The sequence below is a fragment of the Arvicanthis niloticus genome, chromosome 4 (genome assembly GCF_011762505.2).
Source record: "Arvicanthis niloticus isolate mArvNil1 chromosome 4, mArvNil1.pat.X, whole genome shotgun sequence".
Classification (NCBI taxonomy): Eukaryota; Metazoa; Chordata; class Mammalia; order Rodentia; family Muridae; genus Arvicanthis; species Arvicanthis niloticus.
In genome coordinates, this window is record NC_047661.1 from 88,222,786 (window position 1) to 88,246,701 (window position 23,916).

General features: G+C 41.2%; 1 protein-coding gene across 1 annotated transcript in view; it reads left to right on the forward strand.

Annotated features, from left to right (window-relative positions):
* Window positions 1–23,916, forward strand: part of LOC117707566 (mitochondrial adenyl nucleotide antiporter SLC25A24) — a 36,506-nt gene that overhangs the window by 7,476 nt on the left and 5,114 nt on the right. The window contains exons 2-8 of the mRNA XM_034500968.2: window positions 5,188–5,314; window positions 7,851–7,938; window positions 12,745–12,856; window positions 14,886–15,044; window positions 16,605–16,751; window positions 18,423–18,530; window positions 20,245–20,412. Coding sequence (XP_034356859.1) covers window positions 5,188–5,314; window positions 7,851–7,938; window positions 12,745–12,856; window positions 14,886–15,044; window positions 16,605–16,751; window positions 18,423–18,530; window positions 20,245–20,412 — 909 coding nt within the window. The remainder of the gene's footprint in view (window positions 1–5,187; window positions 5,315–7,850; window positions 7,939–12,744; window positions 12,857–14,885; window positions 15,045–16,604; window positions 16,752–18,422; window positions 18,531–20,244; window positions 20,413–23,916) is intronic.

A 23,916-nucleotide genomic window follows, 5' to 3' on the forward strand; every position in this document is an offset into this window, starting at 1 on the left:
TTTGAAGCCTCTAAGAATTAAATAACTTGACCAAGACTCTGAATCTAGCAACTAGTATTTGAACCCTCATCTGGCTCCATAGCCCATAATATACCACGAGGAGCTAATGCATCTGAGACGACGAGCTACACTTACAGTGAACATCATTCAACTTCTGACAGCAAACCCTTTTGCTGTTTTCCTAAATCCAATCAGAGAATTCTACTTCACTGTTTAGAAAGTCAAATTTCTGAACTCAGAGTGAACAAGGGAGGTTAAGTAGCATCTTACAGAATGTTGCTTTGTGGAAGCTTACTTATCGATATGTGTAATAACTAGGAAAAAATTATAAATAGATAATTCTGGATTGGTTAGGGCAAAAGAGAGGAGGTCCTTCATGCAACAATCATAGTAATTTGCCTGGAAGAATGGGAGAAATCCGAGGCAGAGAAAATGAAATGAAGAGATAAACATAGAGGTAAAGAGAGAAACTTGCTGTAGCAAGGTCAGGGGACTCAGGCTGCATCCTCACGGAGGCTAAGTGATACACACATCCTCTCCATACAGTGATCTTCTCAAGCTTCAGAGGAAGACCGGGAAATCATGGCAAACAACTTCATCTTAAAAATTCCTGGAACTTCTTACGATAACTGAGTGCATTTCTTAAATCTCTGGCCCTGAACCTGAGTTAGAGAACATTTTACTCTCTCTTGCCCCATTCCCTCTTTCTCTTCCATACACTTATAAAATATTGCCACAGAGTAAGTGTGGACTAAAGAAAGCCCTCCTTCCCCCAAATGTAAATTCATCCTGGTGTACTCCCCCTTTTAACTGTCATTGCTTTGTTTGTAAGTCCAAATTTCGGAAGTAGACGAGTACTGTGCTTCTCAGTCTTCTAAGCGAAACCATGAACAAGCACACGTCCACCTAACTCTTCTTTCATCAGTATTGCACTATGTTCCTCAAAACCTCTATGTCAAAACACGAACTTTCAGATGATTTCCTACATCTCCAGTGTCTTGTGACTATTGTTTTCATCAGATAATACGTAAATATTGGGGCCCTCTCTTAAAAAATTCTAGTATAACCTTTGACTTAAAAACAAAACAAAAACACCAGAAAGAGGTTGCAGAAGAGGGCAGAGGAGAATACAGTGACATTAAATGTGGCAGAGATGAGAGGTTTATGGGAAATGAATAGTCACAAAACACTGTCCCCTGTTCCTCAGACCACCATGGCCCACGGTTGTCTATAACACCAATTCCAGGGGACCCTATACCCTTTACTGACCTCCTTCAGCACCAGCATGCATGAAACGCACATGAATACATGTGCAGGCAAAACACTCTCAAACATACACACACAAAATAAAAGCTTCTAAATTAAAATAAAATCCTTTTTTGTGGGATAATTCATTCATGATTGGGCCACAAAAGGTTTTGTGAAAGAGTTTTACATGTTAGCCCCTGCTCAACAGCTCTTGGGAAAGTGTCTATTGCGTAGTTTACAGCAGTACCTATGCCTGGCTGTGGTGCAATCTCCTCCTTGAGGGGCTCTGCCCAGGACATGTGATGGTCTTTGTCCAGCTCTTTGTATTTAGTGTGATGAAGAATAGAGCCAAAGTTAACACAGAATGGCAGAATTAACATTACTTTTGTGATTTTTAATATCTAATTCAAATGTTTATTTATTCATTTATTTTTGAGTGAAGGTCTCATTATTGCTTTAGCTTGCATTGGCCCAAGCACCTTGGGATCCTCCTAGCTGATCCTCAAGTGTTAGGTGTGTGCTATCTCACTGGTCGATATTCAACTTTTCTTTTTTCACTATTAAAAGTATTCAGTTTGAAAAATAAGTTACATAAAAGCAGGGAGTTTTCCTGTGAAACCGAATTTGCATATTTTTACTGGAGCAGGAAGGATAAGGGGCCACAGATAAACAAATAAGGGGTTCAGGGCATCCCATGGCTCTGGAGGGTGAGGATTAAAATAAAAACCACAGATATTAATACTTATATCTCCTGCCATCTCCTTGGAGTCCAGCTGCCCTAATTTCTGGCCATTTGGGGATTATCCTCTCGGTGCCTCTCAGCAGGTGCCTGGACAGAGCAGTTTGCCCTCAGAGTCACTATAGATTTTGGGTGAAAATAAAAGATAAGAAAAACTGGGTGTAAGAGGTAGAGATGGAGGGAACACAGAAGAAAAGGCCCATCCAGGCTATTTCTCTCTCTGTTTTTAGTCTTTATGATGGTCACTCTGTGAGCCTCACCCCGAGAAGAGCATCCCTGGGCAGGTGTAACCTTCCTATTGACTCAGACCTGCAGCTTAGCTGTGGAGTGATTAGTGATTTTCCAGCATGTGCATGTTTTAACATTCCTTCCCCAGCACCACAGGAAACAACAATAACAACAAGCCACAAAACACACCCAATCTTCCAAAAGTCGTCTGGCAACTTCTACTACTGTTAGCGGCTTACAGCGCAGTAGCTGAAACTCTACTAATGCATTTTTCAAAACCAAGACAAAACACAAGCATCCTTTTTTGGATGAAAAAAAAAAAAAAAAAGGCAGAAGAGAAGGGTAGGGGAGCTGGGCATGGCTGGCTCTGTCTTGCTCTTGTGGAGTCTCTGGTGGAGGCAGGACCTCTGTGGACTGGTGGGCAGAATCCCTCTCCCTGAGTAGCCCACTGGTTCTTGTGCCCCCTGCATTCCCAGAACAGTTAGGATGAGAGCTCCTTCAGGTACAATGACCCCTGCAGGTGCTTTGCCTTTGGCCCTTCTTCCTCCTCATGGGCATTTGGTCCCATCCCTGGGACTTCTGTCTCCAGGGAACTCAGAAGGCCACAGCAGGGGTTATTCTGGCCACAGGAGACATCACAGATAGACAGCCTTTACGTTTTTTGGTATCTGGACCACGATGAAAGATGGAACTGTGGACATCATTGAGCTTAGGAATGCCTGACAGATTTAAGGGTTCATCCAGCCTCTGGAGGATGACCAGGTGAGCTTCATAAAGCTCAGATTGGTGTCGGGCCTAGGACCTCTAGAGAGGCCTCCTGAAGCCCATTGAGGCCAAATCTATGTGTTCGTAAACTTGATCCAGGCTTTTTGAGTTGTTGCTTGTTTAGCACTGCTTTTGTTTGTTACGAATAATCCAGGGGCTACTGATGTCACTAGTCAATAGAGTATTCGATTAAGCCACCAGAACCACTTATACCATTGTGGTGGTGCAGGCCTTTAATCCGAGCAGGGAGAATGTGGAGGCAGAAGGTCATCCTCATAGCTAACTTCCTCAAGAATACTTCTGAGTTTTCTTCATGGCTATGACAAAATTTCTGATTGCTTTTGCTCTTGGCTATAATTTTGTGCTTTGGAAATTGCATGAGCTTTTGAAACCTTAAAGCCCATGAAGGCAACACTTCCTAATTATTCCCAAACAGTGTGGACCCAGCATTCAAACACATGAGCCTATGGGGGCCATTCGTATTCAAACCGACATAGGCTCTGGGCCCAAGATATGCCACGTATTTAGAGATCTGGAACACTTACCCCACATGCGTTTGGAGCTCAGTAGTAGTTGGGAACAGTTATGTTTTGCTTCTGCTTTTAAGGGGGTGGAGTTAGTAAGTCATCCACACACTCATCCTCTTTGCTGTGTAGACTGTAGAGGCTCTGAGTTTCTGCTTGTTTGTTGACCAGTTGTCTTTAAAGTTGATTGCATATGTCAAGCACTGCCCTGTTGTTTCTTTGCCTTTTGCTATGGTTGGGATAAAGGTTTCTCAAAGGTGGTCCTTTTAATGACATGGCACCCAGCTCCAGATCTATTGTGAGGTGGTGGTGGAACTCCTCAGAGATGTGTTTTAAAGAGTTGGGAATCTTCCATTTGGAGGTGGATGCTGGGACCCTGGTCTCTCTTCTCTCATATATGATGTGCATTCTTCCACTTGGAGGTGGATACTGGGACCCTGGTCTCTTCTCTCACATATGATGTGCATTTGCTTATTTGAGATCCGTTAGCCTTGCAGAAGGAATCCTGGACTTTGTCATAAACAAGTTAAGTCTTCTGAAACCCACTTATTCCTTTTCAAGGTTTTATTTTCCTGAAAATCTTCTTGGCAAAAGGCATGAGGTTTTGCATATCCATTGATTGTGGATGAGGGGGTCAATTGTCAAAACTAAGAGGGAGCCATTCGCACAGGGCTCTGTACCAACCACACGGAACATTTTAAAAGAACTCCTGGGCCTTTCCTCACATAAAGATCACATCTCCTAAGCAATTCTGTTGGGTCGGTTCTCATATGTCTGTAGCAGAAATTTCATTCATGTGGACCTAGAATTCAATTAATTTTCTAAAGTAGAAGTTAACCTTGTATAACATGGTACAAAAGATATCTTTTTATTATGAAAAATGATACATTTTAAGTAATGGTTTGTATTGTTATTCTATAAATTGGAGAGACTGAATACACAAAGAGATAATGGCCAGGCCATAAATTAAAATAGATGTTGACTCAGCTCCTCCAGCCAGGAAACCTGGTCTTCAGAAATGACAAGCTTGGAGGGACATAGTTGATGTTTCTAGTGACAATACAGGAAATGACATACTAGCTCCTGTAAGAATCCCCCCCCCCCAAGTGGCTAGGACTTGATTAATCAATACTTCTTAAGTTAACACTAACAGTTCTCCTAATTTTTGTCTCCATTTTCAATTTTGGATTAACTAAAGACAGCTATGTCTCCCCACCTCTCCTCATACAACCACACTGGATCCTCTGTTCCCAGTTAGCTAGACTGTGCTCACCTGTTCTCATGACAAACCTCCTCTTTTCTACTACAAGGCTTCCTGTACTCTGCCCATCTTTGGGTCTATATCAGAACATAGATGACAGCAGTAAGCTCACAAGAAATGGCCCTTGTTTTGCCTTTATTTCCACAGAGGGAATTATAAGACAATTCAAAAGAGAAGTCTTAGCCTTCATATAAGTGTTAAGTTGGCACCATCCACAGCTTGTGAAACTCAGGGAGTATTTTCTTACCACAGGAAAGGCTGTAGATCTATGTCATAATGCAAAGTAACACATTTAGTCCAAACTAGTATTATAGTGTGAAAGAAAAGCAGCTAGTCTACTTCCGGTATATACACAGTTAGTTCAGTACTTTAGCCTATGCTAACAATAAAATATCTTCAATTTGTTTTTTTTTTTCTTGTAGAAAATTTTCACCACTGGTGATGTCAACAAAGATGGGAAGCTGGATTTTGAAGAATTTATGAAATACCTGAAAGACCATGAGAAGAAAATGAAATTGGCATTTAAAAGTTTGGACAAGAATAACGATGGTGTGTCCTATATCAGTTCTTATGAAAAGCCCTCTTTATGCTTTCGAGGCTAAGATAATTCTAGGTGATTGTTATTTGTGCCAATTGCTACTTATTTATTAATGTGATTGAGAGTTTATATTTTCATTCATCTATTTTTTAAGACTTTATTTTATTTTTAGGTGTTTGTGTGTGTGTGTGTGTGTGTGTGGTTATGAGCACATGAGTATAGGTGTCTACAGAGACTGTAAGAGGGCATCAGATCCCTTGGAGCTGGAGTTGTATGTGGTCTGTGATCTGTGAATCAGATCTGTGAATCAGATTCTGTGACACTTGATTCACCCAGCATGGGTTCTAGGACCATAGCTTGGGGCCTCCGTGAGACACTGAGACATCTCTCCAGCCTTAAGAGTTCATAGTGAAGAAAATCTATAGGTAGCTTTGTCTGCTGGATTAAAAATCTATAGGTAGCTTTGTCTACTGAATTACAAATTGCCACAAAATGTTAACTATTGAGATTATGCTGATCCTACTTATAGTCATGGCTTAAACAATAATTACTTTCTTGTTTTTACAATAGGAGGTATTATTTTTTTTCATATATGGGCATGACTATTGTATATTGTAAAATTCAAAAGATTCATATCTTATACTTGGCAATCTTTTTGAAGGATTAATTTAGAAAAAAAATAGTCTCTGGTCCTTAAAAGGATAATAGCACAGTGTGAGTCTGTACCTTCTGGCTGGGGTGGCATTTTCTCCGTTTAAAGTAGCAGCTTGGGAATGGAGTCCCCGTTAAATAGGAAGAAAATCAGCAATGGCCACGAGGAAAAGTACTAGACCCTGTGTCCAGAGGCAACCGCTGGCAGGAAGAATGAATTGATAAAGATTGTAACACAGTGCTAGCTACACCTTTCCTGACTTAATGTCACTCACTCACAGAGTTGCTATTCAAGAAAGAAGTTGAACAATAGATTGAAAAAAAAAAACATTGATCTTTTCAAGGGTTGGTTTGCAAGTTTTTAATAAAAAAATCTAGATAGTAAACATTTTTTTTTTTTAAAAATCATATTATTATTTTATTTATTTATTTTTGAATTATTTATTTACTTTAGGTACGAGTACACTGTAGTTGTCCTCAGACACACCAGAAGAGGGCATCAGATACATTTACAGGTGGTCGGAGCCATCATGGGGTTGCTGGGAATTGAACTCAGGACTTCAGGAAGAGCAGTCAGTGCTCTTAGCCTCTGAGCCGTCTCTCCAGCCCCGAGAGTAAACATTTTAACATGCAGACCATGTAGTCTGAGTTGTGGCTGTATCTCAGCTAAAGAGTGTATGTAGGCAAATTGTATGGATGTGTTCAAATAAAGTCAACAGGCCTTATTTGGAGAGACAGTTATAGTGTATTAGCTACTGATTTAGGCTGAACCCTAACTTAAGAGATTAAATTCCTTCATATAACCAAACTTTTTGGATGGTTTCATTGATGGTTCAGAACAGCAAAGAGCTGAGCGTGTGGTGGAGGCAGAGGTGCGAACACCAGTAAACTTCACATGATTCGTCAAGTCTAACTTGAGTCCAATCCTCAGGCAAAATTCGGTTTTTAAAATTAACTTTCCTTCCTCCACACAAAGTTTTGGTGGTTTTGTGGTTGCTAATTCAGTATCTATGGTAACCTCACAGAATGTGGCTGCTTCACATAATAAGAGTGGATGACTAAGTCTTTGAGTGTGGCCCAGGAGAATTCTGGGAGGCATCCAAAGTGCTTCACTGCCTAAGATAACACCACCACCCCCTATCCCCACCACATTCTCCAGATTCTCTGCTATTTTCCTATCTCCCCACACCATCATTTCTTTAGGTCTGTCTCTCAGAGGACATCATCTTCCCTTCCTCTTGTCCTTTGTATGGTGTTCCCCCTCCCCCATCCCTGTCCCCCTCTCCCAGGATGTGAGCCACTTGGGGAAGAGCAGGCATGTTTGTGCTATGTGTGCAGTCTGTTTCCACTCTCTCCTTTTCTCCTGATTTGTTCCCTCGGCCATGTGTTCAGATTTTCCTCCTATTACGTTTTTCTCTCCCATTGTTTTTCTGCTACTACTGTATATTTTTACTGCCAGATTTCTCAGAGGATCCTGTTCTCTTTGGCTCAATTTCTTCATTTCTTACTCCCTTTCGCCTGGTCACATGACTCCACGCATAGTAAATGGCCCTTTACTTAGGAAGATGTGGATGTGAGTATTTTTAAATGAGTGGCCCTAGCTAGCAGGTTTAGAGCTGTCTCCCGTTGCTTCTTACTCTCGCTGCTTAACAAGGCCATGGGAGCTTTTGGACTCCTATGTGGAGAAATATCACTGTATATCTACTGTGCTTCATGATTACCTAATCAAACAATACATGTACATTTGTTTAAGGAATTGTGAAAATTTTGAGTATTAACGCTGCAGTATGTGTTTAAGCTAATCGCTGCCTTACCTAAATGCTTAGCTTCACCTTAGTCATTCAGAAGTGTTCTCAGAGTCTGAGCCTGACCTTATGCTGTTTTCATTGTCTGAAGGGAAAATCGAGCCTTCTGAAATTGTCCAGTCTCTCCAGATGCTGGGTTTACATATTTCCGAAAAGCAAGCAGAGTTGATTCTTCAAAGGTAAGCCCTCCATCAAATGGACAAACTACTTTTGAATTTTACAGTTATATCTTGTTTTCAATGGTGGTTTCTACGTGCCACTTTAAAATGGCTCCTTCCATCTCAGCGTACCTCATTGCACCTGCCTGCTATGGTTCCTCCTTTCCTTTTTTCCCTCCTATGTCTACATGAACACACATTATCCACAGTGCAGGGGTGGGAGAGGGATGCTCAAGCCAGTCTAGTTGTTTGTCAAAAGTCCTCAGGGGCACTAGGGCAGCAGCCTGTCACGGTCTAGAGATAGGGGCTAAGGGTTTCAGTGTTACTTCAAACATTTACTTTATTTTGTGTGTAAGGGGTGTTTTGTGTGTTTATACGTCCATGCTTCACTTGCATGCTTGGTGCCTGTGGAACACAGAAGGGTATGAGGTCCCCTGGAACTGGAGTTACATATGGTTGTGAACCATCATGTATGTGCTGGGACCCGAACCCAGGTCCCCTGCAAGAGTACTTGGTGCTTTTAGTCTCTGAGTCATCTCTCCAGCTCCTGGCTATTACTATTTAAATCAACTTGTTTTCTTCCTTGTTTTAAATCAAGCACTAGCACGAGTTAACTCTTTAAGGTAAGCTATGACATTTCCCTGGAACGTACCAGTCACATTCACCTCTCCAACAAACCCTCATCTCGTTTCCTTCCTGATGGCCTCCGTCACCCAAAAAGTTCCCCTTCAAGTTACATCTTTAAAATTTATCTTGATTCTACATGAGAGAAAACATGTAATATTTGTTTTTCTTATTGTGATTATTTCCAGTTCTATCCATTTCCCTATAGATAACATAATTCCTCGCTTCTTTATAGTGGCCAATTCTCTGATCTCTCTCTCTCTCTCTCTGTATATGTATATGAGTATGTATGTGTGTATGTGTGTGTATATATATATATATATATGTGTGTGTGTGTATGTATAATATACATACACACACACACACACACATATATATTGCAGCTATTGAGAATGAGACTGTTCTGTTCTTACTATGCTTGCTATTGGTATATAGAAAGGCTACTGGATTCTATATGTTACTTTTATACCTCACAACTCTACAGAAAGTGTCACCAGATCATAGTGTCTTCTGGTAGAATCTTTAGGGTCTTTTAAATGTGGGATCATATTATCTGGAAATAAGGGTAATTTCTCTTGTTCCCTTTGTATTTGTATCTCTTTGATTTCCTTGCCTTATTATTCTTGGCAATGCTTCAGACACTGTACTAAATAGTGGAAATACTGAACACCGTAGCCTTGATCTTAGAGGTAATTCTTTCATTTTACACTATTCAATATAAAGTTGTGTAAAGGTTTGTCACAGGTAGCTTTTATTGGGTTGAGATATGATCCTTCTGCTCCTAGCTTTTTGGGACTTTTATCGTAGCGAGATGAAAAATTTTGTCAAATGTTTTTTTCTATTGAGACAATCATGTGATTTCTGTCCTTGGCTCTACTATGAGCTATATTTACTTTATTGGCTTGTGTATGTTGAACCATTTAAATATTTTATGTGTATGAATGTTTGGCTGGTAAGTGTGTGTGTGTGTGTGTGTGTGTGTGTGTGTGTGTGTACCACGTGCATGCAGTACCCACAGAGGTGAGAACAGGGTGTCAGATCCTTTTGAACTGCAGTTATAGACAGTCTAAGCTACCATGTAGTGTCCGGCTGTGAGTCTGTCTTGCAGTTGAGGTGCTTGAGTGCCTGTCGGCAAGCCACTCAGGGGAGGCAGAACACAGTCTAAAATAGGGGTTTCAGCCTGTGTTCTTCCTGTTGCGAAACAGTGGGATCTGGAATGGATGCTGTGGTTCCCGAACTCCGGTGTATCCAGATGCTGCTGGGGACCTCTGGGAGTTGGGAACTGGGGTGTACCAGACAGGAAGAGGATAATTGAGCCCAGGACCAGGGTGGAATCTGGTTTGGTTCTGAGTGAGTGCAGTACAGAGCGCCTGGAAGAGAGAAGGGAAATATAGGAGGGGCTCCTTATGACAAAGGCCTACCTCCACTCTCTCCTTGATGAAGGAGAGGGTCCTTGCTTGTCCAAATTGCTTTATTTGATGATGGATGTGTGTTGAAGTAGTATTTAAAATGGCGGCACCCGATCTGGCTTGTAGTTACGAAACCGCCATCATCCCAACTAGGCAAGGCCTGAGGCCACGAGCTTGGTATGTTCTCCTTGGTGGCTCAAGCCGCTGGCTCAGGTGGGCCAGAAGCCAAGCTCTCCACAGCTGGAAGTGGCCAGAGGCCACGGGCATGCCACAGCTAGAAACGGCCAGCCAGAAACACCAGCGCTATACCCATGAGCAGCCAGAGTGTGAGATGGCTCTGCCAATCTTACATACTGCCTCCACAAGGCTGGGCTAAGCCCAGACCATCTACACGGTAGCCGGTAGAAATGAGACTCTAATGTTTAAAGATTAACCAAAAAGCTTTATAAGTTTGGTAATGCTCAAATTAACAATATGTCCACACAATTGGAGGTGCTACCCAATTAACTAATCTAGATATAAGTTGTTATCCAGGACTGCTCTCGGTACATGCGTGGTCATCCACGGCGCCTACATCTGTCTCCTTTGATCCTCCTCTTTCTTCCCCTTCTTCTTCTCTTTACTCCTCTTCCTCTTCTTACTCCTCCCACCTTAGCTTCTCCCAACTTGCTTGTGGGAAAATATGCTGCTACAGATGTGAAAACATACACTTTACTCAGAGTGAACCAGGAATTAAACACCTTTTGTGGGAAGGAATGCCCAGGAAGAGAAAGAAGCTCACTGGCTGAACACTTGGGGCCTTTCTAGATACCTCATTAGCATGGAGAACTCTAGATTTTTATGCTATACTGACTGGTTGCCATGGTCCTCTCAGTGGAGTGATGTGGTTATGTGTTCTACATCAGGTAGGTTGGCAGGGAGCTGGCCTCAGCCTACTGTTCTCAATTCTGAGACATCCCAGGGTTTAGGCTGGCTCAGTTTTACCAGTTCTGTCTAGTGGCATGGTCCACTTGCCCCATGATGTAGGTGCTGGATTGAACCCAGATCCTCTGGAGGAGCAGCTAGTGCTCTAGCTCCTGAGCTTCTCTCCAGTCCCTGTTTCTTACATCCTTGGAATGAAACAGTCTTGATATAAAATCTTTTCAATGTCCTATTGTCTTCAGTTTATGTGCAAATATTTTATTAAGAATTTTTTGTGTCATAATGAGACAAAGGGTTAGTTCTTTGAAAAAGCAAAGATTGACAAACCCTTAGATGGACAGAGTACGTGTTTCCCCTCCTGTCTTGTTTAAGGCCAGAAATCATTTTCTCTTACTTCCTTTAACAGCATTAGGAATAAAGCAAATTCTAACTCCGGGCTTTACAAGAGATCTAGTGCATTACCAGTCAGCATGTGTGCTGCATAACCAACACCCAGATGGACACATGCTTCCCCACGACATGGGCCAGAGTAGAAACTCAGCCATATTTTGACTGGAAAATAGTAAAGTTATGGGATATTTTGCAGGTAACATTTGCCTATTAGAACATACTCATGAAAGGGAAGTTGGGATTAGGTGCTAAATCATTGCACAGAGACAGAAAATACTGATAAAATCAAAGCTGCTAATACTGCAACCCAGAATACATTTTAAGCACAGCAATGAGTGGGATTCTCAGCACATCGGAGTGTCAACACCCTTGCATTAGGACAAGTAAAAGCTGAACTATAACTTCGTATATAAGCACATCAAAACAGAAAACTGCACTGAAAGCATAATAATAAGTATCTGAAAATTTCATTTTTGTATGCCGCCTGCATGTGTCACTGTCATATAAACTATAGAATAAAATGTGGGGAAACACCAAAACATTTTTTTACCAGACATTTTAATTCAGTATATAACCAACCTCCTTGAGCATGTCTGGTATGATTTTGCATTGTTTATAGGAAAATCTTATAGAATGGGCTTTCTGTCATGAAGCTTGTTAAAACAACAACAACAATAACGCCCAGAGTTTGTTACCACTTACACCTGTAAGATGAGAGCATGATAAGTTTAGAATTGAAAATGAGGATTTCAAAACATCAGGCATTTAGAATTAGATTTTTAGAATCACTGCTTATTTTATTTCCTTTAAAAAAAATCATCTGTCTGTCTGTCTATCCATCCATCTATCCACCCACCTACCTACTTATCTAGTTTTGTTTTTTGTGTTTTTTTGTTGTTGTTTGTTTTTTTTTTGTTGTTTGTTTTTTGTTGTTGTTTTTTTTTTTTTTAAATTTTTTTGAGACAGGATTTCTTTGTATCCCTGGCTGTCCTGGAATTCACTTCATATACCAGGCTAGCCTCAAACTCAGACATCTGCCTGCCTCTGCCTCCTAAGTGCTGGGATTAGAGATATGTGCCGCCATGCTCAGTATGCTAATTTTCTGTCATTGATAAAAGTTGGAGAAGAAAATTGATTGTCTTTTAGCCTAGTGACTTTGAGTTTAACAGAATGCTAAAGGTAATCTGCAGTGGGCTCTCTGTAATATTTGGATCCAGTTTTCTCCAAATAGTGAAAATGACTGGAAAAAACCATAATACATAGATTCTACTTCTAGCAATGTATAATTGCAAGTAGTGTATTTTTCTTGAAGATGGAATCCAGGGCCTCATACCTGCTAACAAAACGCCCTGTCACTGAACCTCTTAAAACTGCCAAAGGTTTTTAAAATTCAGTATGAATGTTAAGTTGGAAAGCAGATTTTCCTCCTATAAAGTGGGCAATAGTGTTATCTTGTTCTTTAATCATCTTTTTAAACTTTCAGCATTGACTCTGACGGGACGATGACCGTGGACTGGAATGAATGGAGGGATTACTTTTTATTTAACCCTGTGACAGACATTGAGGAAATTATCCGTTTCTGGAAACACTCTACTGTAAGTCAGCTTTATGTATCTGCAGCTCTGAGCCACAGGTATAGTGTGGATGCAGGAGACACAGCTCTCGCCTTAAGGGAGACAGAGAGAATTTATTCTATATCTAAATGAGGGACCCTGGCCTGGGAACATAGATTCGGGTTACCCTAAATTCAGTGTTCTAACAAGGAAATAGTTCCATGAGGTTTTGTTTTTGTTTTGTTTATTAGTAACAGGGCGAGGAAAATCATAAATCAGGACACTTTTCAAATACATTGGTAGAAGCATCAGATCGATGGCTTACAACAAAGTAGGGAAATTTCTACTGTGGACCTCAGATGCTGTGTAATGAGATGTTCTCAGGCCTTGTGTTGGTGGAATCTAGGGGTCATTCATTTCTTCCAAAGTGTTTACCTAATAGTCACAAGGATGTTAGGTCACATACAAAGGTGGGGAATAAATAAAAATTAAGGGAGATAAAGACAGTTAAGATAAGTTGGCTCTAGACTTGCAACATAGCAACCTTTCCACATCACGGAAGTTCTGATCAGGCTGTTAGTCTTCACAGTCTCTTATCCCTTCATGGAACTCTGGTTCACCCAAGAGCACCATAACATCCTTGGAAGGGGGCCAAGTCTCAAGAGAGTCCCAGAATATATTTGATTTCTACAGTTCTGTTTATTCTGTTAGGCACAGATTTTTAGAGTATCTTTAAGGCCCCCCAAGATGGCATAAATACAGCTTTTCTCAAAACTTGGAGGAAGTCCCACTTTGATGAACAAGCTGTCTGGGTCTCATTGGCATGTGCTGCTTCTGTCACAGGGATGTCTGGTAGTCAGAAGATATTTATTACTGAAATCATCCCTGTGCTTCCAGATTGCTAAAGATGATGTGGCCTTGAGTCCCTCCTGAACCTCTGCTTATTTAGGCAGGCTGCCTAGATTTATTGCTGTCATAAGCTATTGCATTACTCATTGAATGCTAGGGAATAACTTTGACTCATGTGGTTGGCATTTCCTACCAGTTTATACTTCACAAAATTTTATTGTGATTGTTTCATTTTAACAATCTGCTAAAATATATTGGTATAAATTCAGTTTGTCATGCCGTCTGTTCCTTGAAGCACTTGGGGACTTTTTACAGGATCTCCCAACCCTCAACCTGTGAATTTGTCTTCTATACTTGGAGAGAAGTACCTTTGACTCTCATTCAATACTCTGAGGGTTCATGTTGTCACTAGTAACAATGTCTAAGTTTGCACAGAACATCATAAAGTCAATTATGACTGTATATTTTACACTGTGAACTTTGTATTATATCTTTGGGGATCGTTGATAACATTTGGTGTTATAATCATAAATTCATTTTATTGGGAACAAATGGAAGAAGAGAGCATTACTACCAGTGTGGTTTATTACCTTTCATTCTTGCCCATAAAGTTTATGCCAAGGTCATTTTTCGTGTGTGGTGCATGCTAGGAAATGCTCTATGACTTAGGTATACCCACCACAGCATTCAGATAATTAGGTTGCAAAAATAAATATTATAGTGATAAAACTGTTCTCAACTGTATAGAAGATGAGGAGTATAGAACTACTGAGGTACATGCTTTAGTTTTTAAATTTTTATATATATATCTCATGGCATGGAGTATAATGGGCCATAACTACTATGACAGAGTGTCTGAAGTACTGGCTAAGTAGTTTGTCAAAGCTGTCACAAACCGTGTGGTTTCTAGCATTGTGAAAAGGGATTCATGAGGATTCACTATATGTGGTAAACCTTACCCTTTCAATAACAGTCACCCAACTTGGAAAAAGGAGAAAGCTGTGACCGTGGCCCTGGGACTTTGTAACTGACTGTTCCCAGTCTTGTCTGATGATTCCGTGTTGCGTTCAGTGTGACTAGACTCTTACTGATGTGCACTCAGCTTGTTTTGCTGTCAATCCCAAGGAAGAACCTCGGTCCTAACAGCTCCGACACAAAAAGAAAGTTTTGGGCTCATCTGTTTGTGACTGAAGAACTGTGGGATCTCTTTCCATTTTACCAGGGTATTGACATAGGGGATAGTTTAACTATTCCGGATGAATTCACAGAAGATGAGAAAAAATCAGGACAGTGGTGGAGGCAGCTCCTGGCAGGAGGCGTGGCGGGTGCGGTCTCTAGAACGAGCACCGCTCCTTTGGATCGACTCAAGGTCATGATGCAGGTGAGCCTCGTGTTGCATGTCTCCTTTATATCTTAGAAAATTGTATTCTTCTACCATTAAGCCGCAGAGTAGGCACGGGTCTAAGTATTTGGTGCTTTCCCACTAACCTGTAAATTGTTAATACTTGTATGCAATGAAATATTAGTCTTTGGTATTCCACGACTTTAAATGTTTAATTAAAAAAAACCCTTCACTGTTATTATAGGGTTCTCATTATATTACTTATATTTTCTTTGATGTTTATGACTTGAGAAAGCAGAGGATTTCTCAAGTCTAGAATCTTGGTGACAAGAATGTAATTTCTAAAGTGATTCTAGAGCTAAAATTCTCAGAAAAAGCCTGGGTTTCTAGACAGACTTGGCTACTTACAGTCATTGGGCTGGCCATGTGGAGAGAAGAGAAAAGACAGGCTATCCATTTGTGCACAAGATGGGCACCCATTTAATATTCACGGCAGCTGGCAGGGCAGGTGGTATGGCTTCATTTTACATCTGAGGAAACTGAGGGTGTAAGAATTAAAACTGCCTTTACGAACAAGAGTAGATGAAGCATGACAGAGCTTAAAGGACAGAGCCTCGATTCCTGATCTGCACTTGACCTCTGAGATCTCATGTTTCCTCCATCCCACAGTGAGCACAGTGTCTAACAAGGATGGCTCTAATGTTTAGCTTATATAAGCACCAGCATGTGTCCTAGAAGAACACAGTGGCTGCCTAAGAATGTTTTTCTTTCATTTTATGTGTATGGGCATTTATCCCAGACGTATGTATGTGCACCACATGCATGCAATGCCTATGGATCCCCTGATACTGGAGCTACAGAGGGTTGTAAGATGCTGTGAGCATGCTGGGAACCAAACCTGTTTCCTGGAAAAGCAGCTCATACTCTTAACCACTGGACCACCCTACAGTTCCCTAAAGTGTTTTTTAAGGCTGTGCTTGTCAGACCTACAGGTGGCACTCTTTTTATTTTTAAATTGTTTGAACAAAGTACTTCTGACAGTATTTCTAATGTATCCAATTCCAAAATGTATTTAGGGATAAGTGCTTTATAAAGAATGGGAAGATTTTGATAAAGGCTGTTTCCTTTAGTAAACTGACTTCGAGAAAGCGCACATTTTCCTTTGTCATATGTTATCATGAAGTTTATTATTTAAAATAAAATGGATCTATTAGGATTGTAATTTCTACACATCTGAAGGCCTGTCAAAAGGCTCCTTCAGGTTTAATACTTCACTAGATGGCCTTATAAAAATACAGACTCATGGTCTTGGTTTATTACCAGGAAGAAATAAGGATTCAAATCAGTCAAGGATAGGAAGCCCAGGGGCGGAATCCAGGAAAGTACCAAGTGCAGGACTGCTTTTGTCTATGCCTAGTGCAGCACTAGTGCCTTTCTTTCCTGGTGTTGACAGAGTATCAGGACACTGCAGCCCATCAGAGACACTCACTGTAGGCCTTAGCATCCAGTACCCCATGTTTGTATTTGGCTCAGACCTACTTTAGGAATAGTACCAACAATATGCAGAACTATCCCATGACACTTTGCTTTCACTTTTAGGTTCATGGTTCCAAATCAATGAATATATTTGGAGGCTTCCGGCAGATGGTAAAGGAAGGAGGAATCCGTTCCCTTTGGAGAGGAAATGGCACTAATGTCATTAAGATAGCTCCCGAAACAGCTGTGAAGTTTTGGGCTTATGAACAGGTAATTGTTATCATCCGTGGAAATGACTAACAAAAGGAGCTAGCTAACTAACTCAGTAAAGATCAGCATGCAGTGCCTTCATTCCTAATACTTCACAAAGAAATTCCTTTTGGGAGCCTAGAATTAGATAAACTCAGTGACTCACACAGCTGAATTCTGGGATTTTGGATGCTGTAATACCATTTATAGAGGGAGGCTTTCCCTTAGCCCCTTTTCTAAGTAGGTCTTCAAGGCATGATCTTAGGTGACTCATCTTGACTTCCTAGTGGACAGTGAACTTAATCTAAGCTTTACAATAGTACCTCTGGAAAGAAAATTGTTCAGATGAATTCCTCTGTGTGAATGAAATAGTGTTTAGTTTAAAAATAATTCCGAGAAAGCAGGGGTCTGGCTTCTCCCTGCACGTCAGTGCCCAGGCAGAGGACAGGACAGTTGAAGTACTGTTTGTTGAGCGAATGAATTAGATAGTAAATGAGGCATTTGCCTTCCTGTCAGCATCCCTGTTGACAAGATTAAAACACAGGCGTGGGTTTGGAGGTTGGGTTCCCCTACAGTTATTCGAAGAACCACTGGAGCTCCTGTAAAGTTAATTTCTGTCTTTTCTTCCATTATTGTTTATCATGGTTTATATGAGCCTCAAAACTTCAACTCCACACTGTAGTTTCTTATTCGAGTAAGTATAATGTTATTTTGGAGAGTTTGTATTGGAGAAGTACAATTCTTTTGCGATGACCAGGGTTAATGGTGTCCATTCCTTGATTTGGAAAAGAGAGAAGCAAAGAGCAGCTGGCCTCAGTCTTCACATGGAGACCATTCTGGGGGAAATAAATTTTCCTGATGCAAATGCCAGAACATTCAACTTATGACTGATTTTATGGTAGGAATGCCAGCGCCTAAGACACATGTTGAAAAATAATGATTTTTTTTCCTGTTATTTCAATATGAGGAAATTCAGTATGTCTTAAAGCTCACCCACAGCACACTTTTGCGGTTTGTCAGATTCTTATCCTGGCTACTCCAACAGCCTTCCTCCCTTTCTCCCCTTCCACCCCCCTTTTAAATGATGCTGGAATCTGAACTTAAGGTACTACATGTGCCAGGCAAGAGCTCTACCATTGAGCTCTACTGCCAGTCCCATGGAAACCCAATTTGAAAACCTACTGCCCAAGAGACGCAGTCAGCGTAAGCCCCACTTTTCTGCTAGGACTATTAAGGTAGAGGGTACATCTTGAGGCATCTTATCCCACCGTAAGCGAACAGATTCCAAGGATCTGATTCGTGTTTTGCCACCACAAAATACCACTGAAGGTGTGGTTTAAACAATAGAAATTTTTATCTCACAGTTCTCAAGCTTAAGGAGAGTCCGATCAAGGGACCAGGCAGGGGAGACCCTTCTCCTGGCTTCCTCCTCTACAGTCATATGGCCTTGGTGCATGATTTGGCAGAGTGTAAGCAGGGTATATCTTCTGATAGGATGCTAGCTCTATCCTGAGGCCTCAGTACCTCTTCTAAGCATTATTGTCTCCAAAGACGTCATCTCCTAACACCATAGCAATGGTGGTTAGGGTTTAACATAAGAATTTGGGAGGAGCACAATTACCCTAAAGTAGATATTAATATGCATCTTCAATTCTCTCTTCCTCTCTCTCTTCTTCCTTTTTTTTTTTTCAGTACAAGAAGTTGCTTACCGAGGAAGGACAAAAATTAGGCACCTTTGAGAGGTTTATCTCTGGTTCCATGGCTGGAGCAACTGCACAGACTTTTATTTATCCCATGGAGGCAAGTACCATTACAGTCTGACTGCTGTATGATGGTGGTGTATGAACCTGCTAGTTGTATTTGTGTACTGATGTTGACCCAAACTCAACAGTTTAATCAAGTCTTTACCATCTCACAGTTTGGCAACGGGGAGTCTGGGTTTCCCTGGCTCCAGGTTTTTGACCACCTCAGCGTGTCAGCCAGGGCTGCCGTTCTCTAGAGGCTAACCCCTGGCGTGGCTCTGCTTTCATGCTCACTCTTATGCCAGGCCTCACTGGCTGTTGGCTGGAAACTCGTGCAAGCCTTTGTAGATGGTCTGTGTGTCTTCACAGCCTGGTCCTTCCTTCCTTTATAGTCAGCACTATGAGCAGAAGAGAGAAAGATGGCAAGGGATGAAAACTGCTGTCTGTTGTCACTTCCACTGTACCCTGCTGTCTACACAGACTAACCCTGGTACTGGTACCGTATGGGAGAGGACTGTGCAAAGCAGAGCATCCCTGGAGACAGGACCCGCAGGGGACATCTCAGAGGCTGGCTGTCACAGTGCTGATACAGAATATTATTCTCATTCCTCTCCAGGGAGCTTTTGTACCCCAGTAATGGGAGGACAGTAATCCCAACTAGTCACCATTGCAGTGAAGCATGGGCTGGCTAGCAAATCGCGGGCCACTTGAGGACTGCTGCGTACAGCCTCGGCTGTTGCTACTACTGAAGGAGTCAGGGAGAAAGCAAAAGAAAAGCAAACGATGTAACAGACCTTACATTTGAGTCTTACAAAGACTGAAATAGTTACTACTTTGCCTTTACAGAAAGTGTTCACCAATTCCTGCTTTAGAGCAAAACTAACACTGTAGATGTGGATACTTTTATGGATACAACTAGCACTTTGTAATAACTGATTAAGACCTAAGCAACATATACCCTTAACTTGAACCTCTTTGTCATGTGTGTATATGTGTGTGTACATGTGTGTATATGTGTGTGCATGTGTGTATATGTGTGTGCATGTGTGTATATGTATGTGTGCATGTGTGTGTGTGTGCATGTGTACATGTTTGTGTGGGTGCACATGCACGTGCATGTGCCTGTGGAGGCCAGAGGTCAACCCAGGTGTCATTCATCAGGAGACACTGTGTACCTTGTTTTTGAGACTGGGTGTCTCATTGGCCTAAGCTCAGTGTTACAGTCTCGGTTGATTGGCTCAGAGATGTGCCTGTCTTACCTCCCCAGGGATCTCATCCATTCCCACGCCTGGCTTCTTATGTGGGTTTTGCGAGTCAAACTCAAGTCCTCATGTTGGTGTTGTAGTGCTTTGTAGACTGAGCTACCCCCGAGTCTCTAGAGATTACTCCACACACCCTTCATTTCAACTAAAACTTCCCACCTCTCCACCTTCTGTCCTGTGCTTCAAGCTGAAGTCACCAGAATTGTCCCTAATGCTACCATTCACCATCCTTGCCAACTAATTTTATTAATGACAAGAAAATGATTATCTGGGCCACATTGATTATTTTATTTTTTGGCAAAGCCCTCCTTCAGACTCTCTATGAAATAATTGGCCCTTCCTGGCTCTAATTTTAGCTTCTCAGTAGAAATAATACCCGAGGGAGAGTCTATCAGCAGGCTAGACATTCTCTTGAGAGATAGAATTTGCTAGTGCTTTATAAAAATCAATATTTTCAAATTGTTTGATGTTAAGTGAGAATGAGATTGTGTTGCATTCTTTGGTATCTAGGTTTTGAAAACCCGGCTAGCTGTAGCCAAAACTGGACAATACTCTGGAATATATGGTTGTGCCAAGAAGATTTTGAAACACGAAGGCTTTGGCGCTTTTTACAAAGGCTACGTTCCCAATTTACTAGGCATTATTCCCTACGCAGGCATTGATCTCGCAGTGTACGAGGTGAGTGAGGGGACAGCCATGCTTCAGTGTGCACGGTAGGTGGGTAGCTGGTTGCCATGGACTCTGACTTTGTGTCAAGGCTGGGAGAGTGGAGAAGAAGGATTGGGGGCTGGACTGTCCGTGAGCAGGTGTGTTCTTTGATCTCTCCAGCCCCCTGATTGGGAGACCACCAATGTATTAAGTGGTCTTTGTATTAGATTTGCTAGCATAGTTATTTTTGTTCAGCATGAATATGAATTCAAATTCAGCCTGGAAGCTGGCATGAGGAACAGGACGGTGCACAGAAAAAAATGAGCAGACGTTTATTAGAATCACTAAAACTTGCACTGCTAAAGCCAAGTGGGTGATGTCATCTAGCAGTCTCCAGGGCTGGGGGCGGGGCATGGAGAATGCAGTTCGACCTGTGAAGTGCAGCACACGCAGGGAGATTTGAGTTCAGACAACTCAGAACACGAACCACGGATCCCTCCTGCCCCTCACTCAGGTCAACAAACTATGGGTCACCCCTGCCACACAGGTCACTTAATAAACATAGGAATCTGACAGACATTTATTGAACACACACTCTATTCAAACCATTGCATTAGATACTGGAGTGAAAGAAGGGCTCAGGGCTTTTAAGAACCCCAGGTTCTGGTGGGGAGATGGGTAAGGCCACAGACGACGCTAAGCCTTGTTAGTAGTGCCGTGGCAGATGCGAGCCAGCACACACAGCAGGAGGGGCTGAGCCTTTGCTCCAGAGGGAAGATGTGTATGGTACAAAATTTACTTTGATTTCACATTTAGGGTTTTCTTTGGTACGAGCTTCTTATTGACATAAAAATGAGATGAATATTGATACTCTCATAGGCATTGTGCCTATATAACACATTTAGGAATACAAGGCCTAGACCTAGTCCTTCTTTAACTTTTTCAACTGATTTGAGATAGTTAGCCTGTGAGTTAAGGGACTATAGCAAATTCATGGCTTGGAGTTTATTGTTAGGGTGTTTTCTATATTTTATTTAGAAATAGCTGAGTGGAGTTAACAGACAGCAGTCCAGATTACCTTACATGGATAATTGGTTTTCAAAACATCAGAAGTCCACAGAATTGATGTTACAAACATTTCTGTATTAACGTTAATTTTGATTAGAGACCTGTCTGCTCCTGACAGCTTCCTGTCTTGGATTCTAAGAAGAAATTGAGCATCTTTGGAGTTACTCCACTTGTGGTGAGACAGCCACTAGGCAAGAATTGCCTCTTTCCATCTACGGACACATTACTGTCCAGAAAAGGACACACTTACAGAATAGTTGACTGATTATATCTGCCTAGACAGAGTAATCAGCCCTTAATAATTCTGCAGCACTAAGGTCTGTCAGATGCTCCAGAAGGCTGAAGATCAGATGCTCCAACGTTTTGTAGTATAGGGAGTGTCCAGGTGTTCAGCAGTCTCTATAAATTGGCAAAGTTTTAGAAGCTATGCTTTGTGCTTCCCATAATTTCAGTTAACTCAGTCATTCTGGATTTCTGACGGGGTTGAAAACTTATAGTCTCATAGCCAATCCTGGCTATTTACTTTGAGAGAAAAGATTTGAGTGGATGGTTTTCAGCTGACATTCATTCTAAAACCAAGAAAAAAGCCAGGTTCAGAACTAAGTGTTTTAGTTAGGAGAGATGACAGAGGTTCTGGTTAGTCAACAAAATGATGGACTGGGTATTAGGACTATCTTGTACCTCACTGGTACAAATTGGCATAATTATGCTCTAATTGTATTTTGAGAGAAAAGTTTTTTTTTTTTAAACCGGAAGGGTGATATGTAGGAGGAGCTAAGGTGGGAGGAGTACCGAGAGAAAGAGAAGGAGTAAGGAGAGGAGGAGAAGGAGAGGAGAAGCTAAGTGATGAGAGAGAGAAAGAGAGAGAAAGAGAGGGAGGGATATGGAGGCAGTTGTTCACGTGTCTCCACCAGTCAAAGATAGTTGATATATCTAGGTTGGTATTAGGTTACACTTCTGATTGAGCATTACCAAACTTATAAAGCCTTTGATTAACATTTTAAAAAAGTGTATAAATGCAAAAAGGAAAAGGAGGCATGGGATAGGGGTTTTCTGGGGGGGGGGGGGCAGAATGGGGAAAGGGGATGGCATCTGAAATGTAAATAAAATATCCAAAAAAATGTTTGTGTAAGAGTTAAAAAAAGAGAAAGCAACCCAGAAGGTTTCCTTTATTATATATTCATATTATCCTTAGCTTTACTTTTCTATAGATCCCCTCCATAATAACTTCATTTTAGTTTGAACAGTTTTATTGAGATACAATTCCCACATCATGAATTTTACCCACTTAAAATGTACAATTTAAAGACGTTTGGACTATCACATTGTTAACTTTGGAAATTATGAGAAAACAGAACTGAAAACTCCCTTTTTAAACTATGAAATTCAGTAATGTTAGTTATATTTGCTCTAGTGTGAAGCCATCACTACTGTAAATCTCTAACTATTTTTTTATCAACCCAAACTATTATGCAGTAACCCTCTACCTCATCTTCCCCTCAACCCCAGAACCTCTAATTTACCCCCGTCTCTATGAATGTATGTATCTTAGGTGTTTCATTAGTGGAGTGAGACATATTATGTGAGTCTGACTTACCTCACTTAACATAATGCCTTCAAGGTTCATCCATGCCTCATTCTCTACTCTTCTTACTGGTTCAATAATAATCCATCACATAAGATGTGCAATCATGTGCCACATAATAATGTTTGGGCCAATGAGAGGCCACTTATATATGATGCGGTCGCTGCAGATTATAACGGAGCTGAAAAATAGGTGTTACTTGGTGATATTTAAACATCAGGAGCTCAAGGCATGGTGATGATGTCGGTGTAAAGAAACCGACTATGAAGCCTGTTGAAGACTGACAGTCACGTGCATGAGACTGCAACAGTGATCAACAATTGCTGCTGATTCCTTATTCTCTGGATTGAACTTTTCATATAAAATTTATTTTAAAAAGTAGGAACAGAGGTAGCATTCCCAAATGCCGCCTACTAAATCAGCATCCCTCCAATATAAAAGTCTTGATATTGTAACAATCTATGTCAAGTCAACTACAATTACATATAAAGCCCACTCTGTCACACCTCTGGGTACCCCTGTCCTGTTTTGATGATGAGCAGAATGTCTTTTACAGTGTGTCCCCTAACATGGGTTTACAATGAATTCTCGGCCTTTTGAAAACTATACTAGATTTCAAAGCTATTTACATACCCACATTACAATATCATAAGGCTGTCATTTTCTTTTTATTCACTTTCACGGTAGACTTTCTGTGTTTTCTTCTGCTGCCCATTGCCGTTCTGTTTCAGACTGAAGGATGCCTTTGTCATCTCTTGCAGGTCTGGTACATTCTTCAGATTTGTCCGCGGAGATCTTAATTTCTTCTTTCTATTCAGAAGACAGTTTTGTCTATGTACTGTATTTGGTTGCCAGCATCCTTTGTTGTTTAAACTTAGCAC